Source organism: Chanos chanos, chromosome 5 (genome assembly GCF_902362185.1).
Source record: "Chanos chanos chromosome 5, fChaCha1.1, whole genome shotgun sequence".
In the NCBI taxonomy this organism is placed as follows: Eukaryota; Metazoa; Chordata; class Actinopteri; order Gonorynchiformes; family Chanidae; genus Chanos; species Chanos chanos.
The window spans coordinates 43,141,405-43,155,086 of NC_044499.1; the positions used below are offsets into that span (position 1 = coordinate 43,141,405).

The following is a 13,682-nucleotide window of genomic DNA, read 5'->3' on the forward strand; positions in this document are numbered from 1 at the left end:
AAAAAAAAAAAACTTTTGCATACATTAAAACACAGTAAATATGTCTCAAGGACTGATTACATCTCAGGTGATATTAATGGAAGGCTGATAAGCAGTGCTGAATATAAACCCAATTGGTTTAATCTGTACCAGGAGGTAATTAAATGAATCTATGACAGCTTATTCAAACTGATCTTCTATTAGCTTATTAATTTGTTTTATTGCATACCAGTTAGCATCGTTAGAAAAAACTGGTGACCTACCTCACAAGTTTTCATCACTGCGGGTAGTGAACAACTTTGGGTGAATGGGGCACTGGGATTTAATAACCTCACTGAGGAAAATCATTAGTATTAGTCAAAGAAATCCTTGACCTGGATCTCCATTCTCAATCCCAAACCCCTCCCTTCACAAGCACCACTTTGGTGTTTGTAAATCTCAGTAAATTCAAGCAAGGCGCAACATATATAGGCTCAGTAGATCGATCTCCATAAATCAGCCCATCCAATTTGAAACAATCGAGGATGAAGGGGTTATGGTCTAGGAATGCTACAGTGTAGTTAGTTTTAATTTGTTATCTAGTTGCAATGTTAGAACTACTTAGCAAGGAATTCTCCCACGTGGGTTAATATCCCCTAGCTTTTTCATCCTAAGGATTTTTTTTTTATTAGTCACGTAAGAGTCGCAATGCGATGCAAGACGCGGTATAGCTGATATATTTATCGATATGCGTTTCTTAGGATTTCATTTTTTACAATTTCATTTTTTTCAGAACCTGGGAAATTCCCTCTGGATATCTAACTTTTAATGAGGAGCATCCATGTTGTTGTTGATTTTTTTTGTTTTTTTCGTATTTCCATTTTTTCCCAAGCCTGTGCCTTCATTCACCAGTTTTTGGTTTTGTTTCTATAGGGACAAGCACCTTCAAAAATATAACATAAGTACCGGCGTTATGCTTGGAGGTGCAATGGAGGAAAGGGGAGTAGATGTTTCCTGGTTTATGATATGCCTCACATCTGCATGGGCTGCTGCATTGGGGACTTTTCTCTCAGGATTATGACTGGGTCCCATTGGAGGACAGCAGACGGGTCCGCTCTTTGCCTGAGCCCCTGCGTTGGAGCAAGACCCCACTGTCTCCTCGATCTACCCACTCACAGCGATCTGCCCCGCCCTCTGATCGACGAGAGTTCTGTCTGGTTGGAGTTCCAGGAGGGCGTCCATTTTTCTCATCTGTAAGAGAAAGGCGAAGAGAGAGATGTGTGTGTGTGTGTGTGTGTGTGGGCACACATATGCCTGTGTATGTATTTTCAAGTTTACTTGAGTATCCTACCAGCAAGAGCCTGTACAGAAGGCTGGTCATGAGTGCTGAGCAACTGGGCTTGAATCGTCTCAACCACCCTCTTAAATCGGCGGCTGGGTCCTATTCAGGAACACAAACACACAAGACTCAAAAACACACATGGTAAAGTAGAGACATATACGACTGTTTTTCTGCTTAGCATTTGAGATTCACAGATCTGCATGGAACAGTAATATTTGGTAAAGCCCTTTTACCTGATATGAGAGTGAAGGTGACACTGTAGATTCCAAAATCCCTCTTACCATCCCTCTCTCTTTCCCTCTCTCTTGCCCTCTCTCCCTCAGAGAAGGAGATGTCCACTTGGAATTTCACAGGCTTCTGGAAGACGGACGGACCTCCAGAGGACTTGTACTCTGCCCGGAAACTTGTTTGAGAGATGACACTGTGGCTGAGAGATGGAATCTTTCGAAGAGTGAGAACAAGACAAGGAGAGAGAGAGAAAGAGAGAGGGAGAGAGAGAGAGAGAAAGAGAGAGAGAGAGAGAGAGAGAGAGAGAGCAAAGGAGGTTGTGGGAATAAGTTAAAAAAGTTAATTTTGTTTAGAACTGCCTGCTGCTTAAATAATATCCTACTTATTTTATACTTATGAAACTTTGTATTTAACCAAGAGAAACCAAAAATCCTATATTTACATGTTTGTAGGCTGCAAAATTAACATTTGTCTCATCATTACTATTTATAACCAACAAAACTAATTCTCAGCACTGTACTGAAATACAGAGAAACAGAGGGATATTTACTGAGAGGAAGGCATGGACGATGTCAGCCTTGATAGAGCTGAGTGGTTTGTCTCTGATCACCACAAAAATCTGCTCCTCCTTCTCTAGGGTGATAAAGTTTCCAAACCAGGACCTCTTAGCCAACCTGAAAGAGATACACACAACCACAGGGTTCACAACACGGTTCCTATGTTTATATAAAATTACCAGGGTCCTACATTTATAAAAATTACCAAGGTTCCTATGTTTATACAAATTAAATGCTGACATTATGTGCTGGCATGATTCAGGTTTGTTTCATCACTCACTCTGGGCTAGACTCTGGTGTTAGGCTAGACATATCCTCCGAAGTGGGAACTGAAAGAGACACAGGAAAAAGGAGTGGAGCATTAGACAGACAATCAGACATCTAATTTTGTGTCTGCATCTAGTTCTTTAAATTTTAGATAGACAGATGTCTCTTTGAAATGCGAGACTGCCCTGACAAGCTCTGGTAAGTATCATGTCACATGACGTAATCTTCAGGTCATGTTATTTCACCTTATCCACCACTCACCTTGCAGTTTGCGGCGGTGGAACCTAGGTGACCCCAGCAAGTTGTTCTTGAAGGAGTTAAGGCGTGTTCTCCAATGTGCCGAGCTACTGGCTGCCATACCACCACCCCCTCCAGGACTGGAGGGTGGGGTCAATGAGAGTGAACCGACACCGACGCCACCACCCTCAGCGCGGGAAGAAGAAGAAGAGGAAGAGGAAGAGGGAGGGGTAGCAGGTGGGTGGTGGGGGTGATGAACAGGTGTCCCCAGAGGGGTGGGCAAGGGGGAGCCCTGAGGGGTGACCTGAGACATGGGATACAAGCTCTTAGTCACAGACTTTAGCAAAGCCGAGGGGTCTGGGAAGAACAAAAAGCGAGGAATGGGAGAGAGGAGAGGAGAGGGAGAAGGGGAGCGAGAGGGAGGGGTGTGGAGAGGGAGGGATTTCATGGACTGAAGGGTGGGGCGGTCGGGTGGTGCTTTGGATGGCAGCGTCTGGGTTTTGGAGTCATGGGATCTGGCAGGGCGGGAGATGGTGCTGCCACCTCTCGGTGTGGTGGCTGCAGTGACTTCTGATTGGCTGAAAGTGAAGACGGGACTCTAATGGGATGGAGAGGAGTGCAGAGGGAAGGGGATATGGAGAGAGAGAGGTCTGGGAGTGAATTATGAGCTATGGCTGATGGTTGTGCTTATTGTGAGGAGTGATACATGGTCAGTGCTGTTGAAGGATGCTTATGTGACTTGTGTGTGACTGTTATCAAATCTATCCCTGAATGGTTGGGCAATATCATTATTCAGAAATGAAACAGATTGTCTTGGTCATTTTCTAACAAAATGTGAGATAAAATGCCATTCATATGTCAATGCCTCATCATCAATAGATCCAACACAAAAATAAGAGATGTATTAAAGGATATTATAGGGAGTAGTAATGACTGGCATTTAGGCCCTTACCCTGGGACTGCTTAGTGGACTGGAGGACAGACCAGTTGATGCTCCACTAACTGATCTCGATCTGTGCATGGGTGAGAGGGGCAGAAATGAAGTTCACATTTGAGAGAAAATTTACACTTGAAAGGAAAGTTAATAAATGCTAAAACGGAAAAGGGAGTACAAGAAAAGTAAGAATATTTGTGATAACTAAACATGAGATACCTCCAATCTTCACCGTTTATAGCCGAGTAAAGTGCAAAAATGTCTGTGGGTTTTGTGTGGGTACCTCTGGCTGTGCACGGACGTATCCAGTGCCCTGCGTGGCGGTGTAGGGGAGCCTTGTTCTGTCACGCTCAGCACTTCCAGGCTCTTCCTCTCTGGCCGACAGCGCCCGTGCCGGGTCAGCATGGGTGAATCCACACGCTTTCGCGGAGGGTCTATGAGAGCATGGTCATTAATGACATATTCCTAATGACTAACAAAGACAAATAAAATCTACTCTCGCACGCCCACACAGCTGTAACAACTTCTCCTCTGACACTACTACTGACCTATATCATTTCTGGGTGGCAGATCTTCATCCTCATAGCTGGGATATCGTTCTTTTCGATCCAGGAGCAGGTAATAGATCATTTTTTCTTGGTTTTCTCTGTGTGTGCGCGTGTGTGTGTGTGTGTGTGTGTGTGAGAGAGAGAGAGAGAGAGAGAGAGAGAGTGAGAGAGAGATTTATGATTAAAGAAGTAAGGCATCGACTAAAGCAGGAGGAGACGTAGACAATGAGAATCCTGTAATAACCAGCTGAAACAATCATCATGAAGTAACACACAATAACAGCAGAAAAACAGCGTAACGAAATTGTACTATCCAACAGTGCACTTCACTCACTCTTCACATTGCAGGTCTCTGGTGAGTTTGACACGGTCTCTGAAGCAGCCCAAGGAGTGCATGCTGTCCAGCACATCTGGGTCTAGATCTGTCAATGACAGGATCCGTTTCACACATACACGCCTTGGAGGAGGCTGCTCTGGACATGGCTCATTACGTCCCGCCCTGACACAAACACAAACACAAACACATCATTTTACCACATTCTCCAGTAAAAAAGATTTTACACAATGTCAATTAATGATGGCCCCAAAGTATGCCAGGTGTCTGAAAATCAGGATTACTTTAGCCATATTTCTGTATATTTGCAGATGGCATGAACAGACATGCACAATGAGAGACAACTTGCAAGAATTCATCTGCATCACCCTGTACTGAGTGTTATCTCTCAGACAGAAGTAATCAATACTCACTGATACCAGGCATGCTTCTGAATGGCCTCAAGCTGTGGGTGGAAGGATGAACAGAGCGATTAATACAGTCTGCTAACAAGCAGAAGGCATTGTATCTCAAGGTGAACTAAATATACAAATGCTGACATACAGTAAAGACTGAGACAAAGGATCTATTTCACACCCCTGTTTATAAGTTAAACGTGACATTAAGGGTAAAAATTCATTGAGCACTCAAAAACAGTAAGGCTAAATGAGACAAGCTGAAGTTGTCTGAGGCTTTATGAGTGTGTTAGTTGCTAGATCGTTTGGTGTAAATTTCATATGGCATGAAGACACCTGGCCGTTAATGCTGACTACAGTATCTTGAATGCAACTGAAATTCTGACCACATTCAAAACTATTTTTAGTTCCACTGAAACCATCTGACGGTAACTGGGGTTGCCTCAAGAAGTCATATCCTTACTTAAACTCTGTTAAAAATTTACATGGCAGTTTATAGTTAGCTCTTCCCATGTTTTTCTTTAAGTAGTTGTGTGGGGCTACAGAATCCATCAGAATCTGTCTGATAATTGTCTACAATGAAATCATTTGGAAGAAATGGACAGTAATATATTTAAATATTCAATCTATAAACAAAATAAAATGTTACCAGTTTCTCATCTAATTTTACAGAACTTTTACAGTGTCTTCAAATCTATTTTTGAGAAGGAGCTCGTTCAAACATACCCACAAAGTCAACAGTAGCATCATAAATGGCTCCATCATAAATTGTTCCATGATCACATCTTAAGCACATCATAAATCTGTCAAAGGGTGCCCGTAGCTATAGTCTCTTGGTGCGTTTTGCAGAAGGTTTATGTGTTGTGTTCTCACCGAGAGGCGTTTTTCAGGGTCAACCTCAATCATGCCCCTGAGGAGAGACTGACAGTCTGGGGGAATGAAATGAGGCATGTGGAACACTCCACTCTTCACCTTCTCCAGTAACTGCCTCAGGTTATCATGGTCAAACGGGAGCGCACCCTGAACGAGAAGAAAAACCAAAAAGAGACAGATTGACGACGAGGTTCCATGAGTGAAACCAACAGATCTGGGGGGGGGGGGGGGGGGGGGGGGCGGATGCTTAAACACCCACTGATACAGTTATGAACAAGAGCTAACAAATATGTGGAGGAAATCAAAACCACTTACACGAGAAAACAAAAGAGGAGAGGGGATAAAATTGAGAAAACTGACATCTAAGGAAAAAAAGAAAAAAAAAATTCCTCCTCACCACTAGCAGGGCAAAGAGGATGACCCCACAGCTCCAGACGTCCGCTCGACGCCCGTCATATTTCTCCCCCTGGGGGCACAACCAAACAGTGTCAGAGAGACAACGTACTCTGAAGTGCAACGGACCAACAGTTCTTATGTTGCAGTTGGCAACTGCAGGAATTGGTGACATTATTACACAGCCTCTCAAAGGGACCTACCCTGATGACCTCCGGACAAGCATAGTGCGGAGATCTAGAATAAAAAGAGTAAAAACATTAGCCTAAAATCCAAATAAAACATTTGATAATGCCAGTAAAAACACAAACATAAGCAGACACAGACACTAGTGAGAGACAAGACACAAACACAAACACAAATAAACTCACCCACAGCTTGTCTCTAGCAGGCTGTCCCCCACCTGCAGGGAGGCCATGCCAAAGTCAGCAATCCTGATATTATTCTTCTCATCCAGTAGGAGGTTTTCTGGCTTCAGGTCTCTGTGACTGTAAAGCATACCAGCCATTCAGTAATAAAGACTATTTATAAATCAAACATCTTTGAAGGCAAAGCAACTAACTACAAATAATGGAAACTGAATGAACTTCATGGGGTTGCTGTCACCAATGTACAATAAACTACAAAACTGAAAATTAACTATTATTCTACAAATAGAGGCATTTCAGTAGTTAATGAAGCATTAGCTTAACTATTATGGTGTTAAGCAGTAATAATCCTTCATGACATGTTTCAGTGTTCGTAACTACAACATATTATCTTTTGTCAATGCGACGTCATCTTTTCTTTACCATATTGAATGACTGTGACAGAAATCAAGGGCTGATATGATTTGTCTGAAGAATTTTCTAGCCTCTTTGGGTGTCAACCTCCCTTTCTTCACCAAGTAGTCAAAAAGCTCCCCACCAGAAACATGTTCTAACACCAGATACCTGCAAATTTGAGGGACAGACCAATTAGTTACAGAGAATGGAAAGGGGAATTTATGAACGTGAAGGAGGAGTCGAATGTGATGTGCGGTAAAACTCACAAGTGTTTGTTATTTTCATAAACATCATGCAGTTTCAACACATGTGGATGCTCAATCAACTTCAGAATTGCAATCTCTCTCTCCACCTGGGCAGATAGATAGATAGATAGATAGATAGATAGATAGATAGATAGATAGATAGATAGATAAAGAAGTGTCAAAATACTGTCACATGAATTTCTCTACCACCTGGCAACTTGACACCTGTCATCACTTGTCTTGCGTTGCCCCATTACTAATACAATCATATTACTTCAGTCTAACTAGTGTTGCTTTCAGTTTCTTATATAATCAAACTAAACAGTAAAGTTTAGCAGTATCAAAATTCATAGCCAACGTTTGAAGAACATGCTCTCTTACTTTCATCAAGACTGACTCTGAAAGTTTCTCTCTGTTGACTATTTTGATGGCCACCTTCTGTCCAGTGACACAGTGTACCCCAAGCTTCACCAAACCTATTCAAAAAATGCACACAAACACACATTGACACTGAAATGAATGTCAATAATCATAGGCTATTCAGAAAACATAATGCTGTTGGAATATCTGTCATGTATGTCACACCACTTAATCTCTATTTAAATAAGAAGTGATAATGCAAAGAGAACAAGCCAGAGAAAGAATATCCCATACCTGTCTGACCCTTCCCAAGCGTCTTTTCCAACCGGTATGGCCCAACGTACTGAGCCGACTGGGTCACTGACAGGTCCTTCGACATTATTGTAGTCTGTTACACTACCGGCTGCTACTTATGAGTGTACTATGAAACTCGAGAGTACTTCTTTAGTATCCAACTAAAACTTGGATACGTCATATTCAAAGTTTGGATACATCGCAAATTGTACATATGGCTCTCTGACATTAACACTCAAACGCGTTGCTGCGGCATTGTAAAATCGAGGGGCCTACAATGGTCGCTCTAAAATCAGAGAGGTTGTGTCATGTTTAATTTTAACGCGGATCATCTCAAGACTCTTCATTTAATATTACGGTTTCGACACATGCCTACCTGGGACAGGAAGAGCTACAAATATGCCAAGTATTACAGAAGAGGGCGAGGAGTACCAACATGTTTACATTGGACTAAATGTATGCTATGCCATCTCCCAAAAGCTCGAATCAAAATAAGAATCTACAGTATTGCTCTTAAAAATAATGTGTTGTGCCTGTTTTAGTGCATAAATGCCATTCGGCTGCTACTTGTTTAAACCGGTAAACGCACTATTTAAGATTGATGTTATTGAAAACGCATGTTCACGTTTCTGGATGTATCTCACGGACTTCCCTTTAACCAGACCACCTCGTTATCCCTTATAAAGCCTTTTAACACTGCTATCAAATAACAAGTACTGAAGGCTCCACGCCACCGAATTTATAAAATTAATTATTTTTCATTTTTGAGTATCCCCCTACAGCCTTCTAGGCCCATTTTACAGGTGAGGGACGCAGCATGTTATCCTTTTTTGTTTAACAAACAAGTACTCCACCAGCCTACCTTGCGAGTCTAGTGTCAGTATCACCTCTTTCCTCAGAATATTAAAATTTAGCAATGACGAAGTTTCTTTCGGGAGCTGATTTAGGCATTTCAGCTTCTATACGCAGTGTAGCGCATTTTGCGGGGAGACGTTTGTTTCTGGCAAAACAACCATCTTTAGCCGTGCACACTCCCCCTCCCTCTTGCACTAACCCTCCCTATGAGTGTATCACAGCATCTTCTCTCTCTCTCTCTCTCTCTCTCTCTCGCTCTCTCTCTCTCTCCCTTTAACTGTGTCCTCCTTCGCCGACTCAGACTTCCCTCGTTAGCCGCTTTCTTAGGAGGGAAAATATCAGCGCCGTTGCATTGAAGATCATCATAATACTTCTCTCCCGTGAAGAAACCCTTATAAATCACGGCCTCTTCTTTTTAGCCTCTCTTCTCCCTCCAGTTAATCGTTCTTTTCACTCCCCTCTTCCTTCTCCTCACTCACATCAGCATCCGGGTCCCACTCCGTCTCCATCCCTGTCCCCTCCCTCTCTGCAACCTCAAATGCGCGCAGCTCTGCGTATACACTCGCGCTTCCCGAGACAGACAGTATGGGGTTTTTCACAGTGCAATATCCGTCGCTTTCTTCATTTTGTATTCATTTCATGCATTCATGTATTCAGTTGTGGGACAGAATTCGTATTTGCGAAATATTTCTTCTCTCGTTTCTACGAGATTATGGTTGGCTTGTGTTGTAAATCACTGTGGAATCAACCCTTCAGTGGTTTATGTCAGTTAGAGCATTCTGGTGTTTCTGACATGCTTCCACATAGTACAAATCTATGGCGCTCGTATTCTGGGAAATGAACATCATTGGCCGGTGTTGTGCAGATTAAATAACTGAAACGTGTGGTCGCCTTGTAACCTTGGTGCTCTGTGAAAAAGTCCTCAGAGTTGTCCAGAAACATAGTCGCCTCCACAAAAGACACTGCCCTTGGCTGAGTTAATAGTGTATTTATATTTTCAAATGCAAATAATAAAAACTAGAGTTACATTCAGTTTCAGTGCAAAAAAATAAGAAGCGTGCGTGTGTGAAGAATTTTTTAAAATTCTTTGTATTTTTAATTGCCTAGGGTGATTTTCCTTGATTTTCCTGTTCCTTGATAATGAATTGAATCAAATTTGATATATAAACATTAGAAACATTGAAAGTCATTTGTGTTAAATACCCTGAGTGTCTATATGGCTGCTGTTACAGAATATGGTTTCCAAAGTGGACCAGACCAGATCTGACCCTTTGACCACATGAGGTTTGACAGTCCACACCAAACAGCATGTAATGTCCAATCAGTGCAATGGTCAATTTGAAAGGAAATGTAGTACAATGTTTACATGAAACATGACCTGAAAGACCAGTGTACAGACACATGTCTGACGCTCTCCGGGAGGTTTCAAACATGAGAGCTATTTTCATAATTAGGTATTTTTTGCCAGTGATACACATTAGTTAAAACTTGAACTAAAAATGGCATCGAGAGTAGACACTGTACATGATATACTATCCATTTCCTGTGATTGCTCTGCAGTAGTATCTAATCCTTTAACCTAGCTGCATATAATGATTAAGGTCAATCATTCATGTAACATTTAACATTTAGCTGTTGGGCATGACATCCTGAAAACATTCCATCACTGAAATTTTTAATCCACAGAATTAACTACTTGATTTGTTTAGACTTGGCTGAGGTGAAGACTAGAGCACTAAGAAGCCATCAAGAATAGTATGGGACTTTAAAGACTCCCAGTACAGGCTCCTGTGGTGAAAGTGCATATGCAATGACCTCTTGGTTTCCTCAAAAGACAGAGTTACACACACTAAAGGCAAAAAAGAGGAGAGAAACCATGCATTTCAAACACAAAGTTTAATGTTAAATGTGTAATGTACCACACACGCGCGCACACACGCACACACGCGCACACACACACACACACACACCAGTTTCATATTCAATACATTAATACTGTACAGCATTACATTCACAGGAGTTTGGCTTGGTGGTGCTTCTTTAGTTTAGCAACACTAGGGCTCACGCTCGTAATTGTACACCTGTATAATCATCTCCAAATCCTTCACAGCCCCCTCCAGAGTGGAAAGTATTTGCTTATTGTGTGTCTCTTTGGTCATAGTGTCCTAATGCACCATCCTACACCGTTTTAAAATATTATTTTGGCAAGCACAGAAGTCCCCACTTAAGAATAATGCACTTACTGTGCAAGTAAGAAAACTGTGGGTTGTGCTAATCTAAAATTGACAGATTAGCAGAGTAGAAGATTAGTGAGCAGATATACTTAGAGTCACATTTGGTTTGATTATTCACTGCTATTTCAACAGTATTTCAACCTGATGTTACAAATATAGAAAATTATTATTGTTATAGTTATTGGAATCCATTCAGCAGAGCAGACTGTCTCAAACGTTTTAATTCTTTTCAGAACTGGGACACAAAAATTCCTGTTATGAGTGGTTCTGTAACGTGGAAATGTGAGTCACTGTTTTCATTTCCTCTTTTGTAACTTGGCACTGAATGGGAATACTCTCAGATTCTGGCATTTTTATCTTTTTGTATGAGTGTCTGTAAGTGAGTGAGAAAGTATGTTTAAAGCAGAAGGGGAGAAAACAAAAACATAAACAGTGAGAGTCCAGTGATCGAAAAGGAGGGACAAAGAAGGAGGGGGGAGAGACAGATGGAGAAACAGAGAAAGAGAAAGATAGAGAGAGAGGGAGAGAGAGAGAGAGAGAGATTAAGAATTCAATGCATTGAATGCAATAGTCTACACTGGAAGGACTCTTCTGGGGGGAGATTAACTTTGTCAGGCAGAGTAATAACAGCCTTTCAGACAGACAGCTAAGTGTCAGGTGCCATATGTAAACTGCGTAAGCTGTCCTTGAGCTGGAGTTGAATTAGATATTTCCAGACATGTACCATACAGCACGTTGTCTCCCCGCTGCTCCAGATTCACACGATGACAAGGATGGTATGTAAGCCATGCTGACTGGCATTTGTCAGCAAAGGACAGGTAGGAGACATTAAGCAACACTAATAGGTTCAGTCTTAAAAAGGCCATCTTCACGGTCTGTGTGAGCTGATGATAACATTGAGACTGTGGGTGCATACTGTGTGCGTGTGTCAGGCGCAAAACGTTTTCAGATAGGCACTGTGTGCCTGCGTTAATACTGTAATGTATAATATTAATAGAAAGAAAAACCAGTTTCACAAATAAGCAGAACAGTAGAGTCACAAAAATGTCACAAATATATTCAAATATATATTTCAAAGGAAGACTTTTTTTTATTTAAGGACATCCATTATTCTTTGAGAGATGTCATTTCACATTAATTTCTCAGGGACCATTTAACGTGAACAGTGCCTATATGGATACAAAACATTTGCAGTTGCACTCTCATGGAAACTGATAGGTTGACAATGTTTCTGGCTTTGACTAGTAACTTCTAGTGGGGACCATAGTCCAGAGAGATGTGAGCTGTTGGTTTAGTCCTTCCTTACAATTGATAATACATACATCCTAACATACATCAAAACCTCCGAGGTAAGACAGGTGTCAGAAAAGATGTCTTGCCAGTAATGACATTGTGCTCACTTCCAAAATGTTGCTATGCAATTATCTCAAATGGTAGAGCCCTCACGTAACATGTTAGAGGTGGTAGAATTGACACCCACATTCTCTACAGATTACTCTATTTCTGGTTTGGCTTTGATAAAATAAGTGGCTGGCCTCTTGGATCGGGTTTATTGGAAACACCACACATCAAGCAGCAAAGGGCTTTTGAATGTTCCACCAAGATCTGAACCCATATCACCAGTTTCTAAGTACAGAATGCTGGAAATTACACCATAGATCTGTAACAAGCTGTTCGTGATCCTCTGAGGTTGTCGGGGCAGGTAAAATACAAGACTCGTCTGAGTATAGAGGCTGAAACAAACCTAAACAGCTGAAATGGAGATGCACAGCACGCGCTCATGTGTTAAATGGTCTGGTGATTTCTTTAACGAGTTTGCTCTAGCTTCTCCATTCTCTGTTGACAAGCACCGTGTAGTGGGTCACTCTTATGTAACACTCAATTGGTTTTCTATTCCCTGTGTCTTAAGGATATCAATGAAAATAAAAATGAACTGAAAAAAAAGTGGTCATTTGTTTTTTGAAGAATTACATTTTTATCCCTGTACGTTAGCAACATGCTCTAAACAACTGAGATAATCATCAATCAAACGTGCAGTTGAAGACCTTGGAAAGAAAAAAACAAAAAAACAAAAACACTGGCCTGTCCACCAGAGGGCTGCAGCCTGACCAGAGCCCGAGACAGTACATGTCAGACTTGGACTGTTATGAATGTGTTGCATGAATGAGTCTGGCACTGAGCAGGCTCAGGCCAAAATGTTATGCATTCCGACAGGGCTCAGGCTTCAGTTTCAAGCTGTTGCAGGATTCAAGTTATAGCAACATTGCCTAAACAGACAAGACGTTTGGACAATTACTGTTTCTGTGCTTGGAATTTGTGCTAGGGCAACTGAAAATGTGCATTTTAATTTTGGTTTGAATAGAACAGAAAAAATGCTTACTGCAGCCCTTGCCAATATTGCTAAACTGTAACTGAATCTTTACTGTCACAGGGTACATACAAAAAAAGAAGAAAACTCTGGCAGCACATACAACACTAACTGTCCACTGAGGGCCCTATACCTACAAAGTAGAATGGATTGGGGAGAGGTTAGATGGATTGGGTAGATTTTGATGGACGTAAAACTGATAGGTGATGAAAATGGAAAAATAATATTGTACTTTTCATTTTAAAGGGGCATCCACAGAAAGCAGCTGATAATGTTATACGCTCTCGTTCTCTGTTTTTTTTTTTTTTCGAGAAGGAAAATGTGTCATTGGGTATAACTGCATTTAATATAGTGTCCTGGTGTTTTAATGGTTGTGATACATGTTATACATTTTTGATGAAGTAGGTGTATGAAAGGTACATGTAAAAGAATGCAGACACTAATCACCAGGATAAAGTTGATCCCCAAATCTCTCCTCATTTCATTTTATTATTAC

At 41.4% G+C, this 13,682-nt stretch overlaps 1 protein-coding gene across 1 annotated transcript; it reads right to left on the reverse strand.

Moving 5' to 3' along the window:
• Positions 1 to 1,033: 1,033 nt before the first annotated feature.
• Positions 1,034 to 7,814, reverse strand: brsk1a (BR serine/threonine kinase 1a). Its single transcript, XM_030775209.1, has 19 exons — positions 7,730 to 7,814; positions 7,457 to 7,551; positions 7,097 to 7,182; positions 6,858 to 6,998; positions 6,438 to 6,554; positions 6,270 to 6,303; positions 6,071 to 6,139; positions 5,674 to 5,820; positions 4,819 to 4,850; positions 4,406 to 4,570; positions 4,072 to 4,169; positions 3,807 to 3,957; positions 3,542 to 3,602; positions 2,614 to 2,893; positions 2,366 to 2,414; positions 2,079 to 2,202; positions 1,534 to 1,741; positions 1,310 to 1,399; positions 1,034 to 1,209 (listed from the first exon to the last, which is right to left on the reverse strand). The coding sequence occupies exons 1-19, from the start codon at positions 7,812 to 7,814 to the stop codon at positions 1,034 to 1,036; spliced, it is 2,208 nt and encodes a 735-aa protein (XP_030631069.1).
• Positions 7,815 to 13,682: the final 5,868 nt, after the last annotated feature.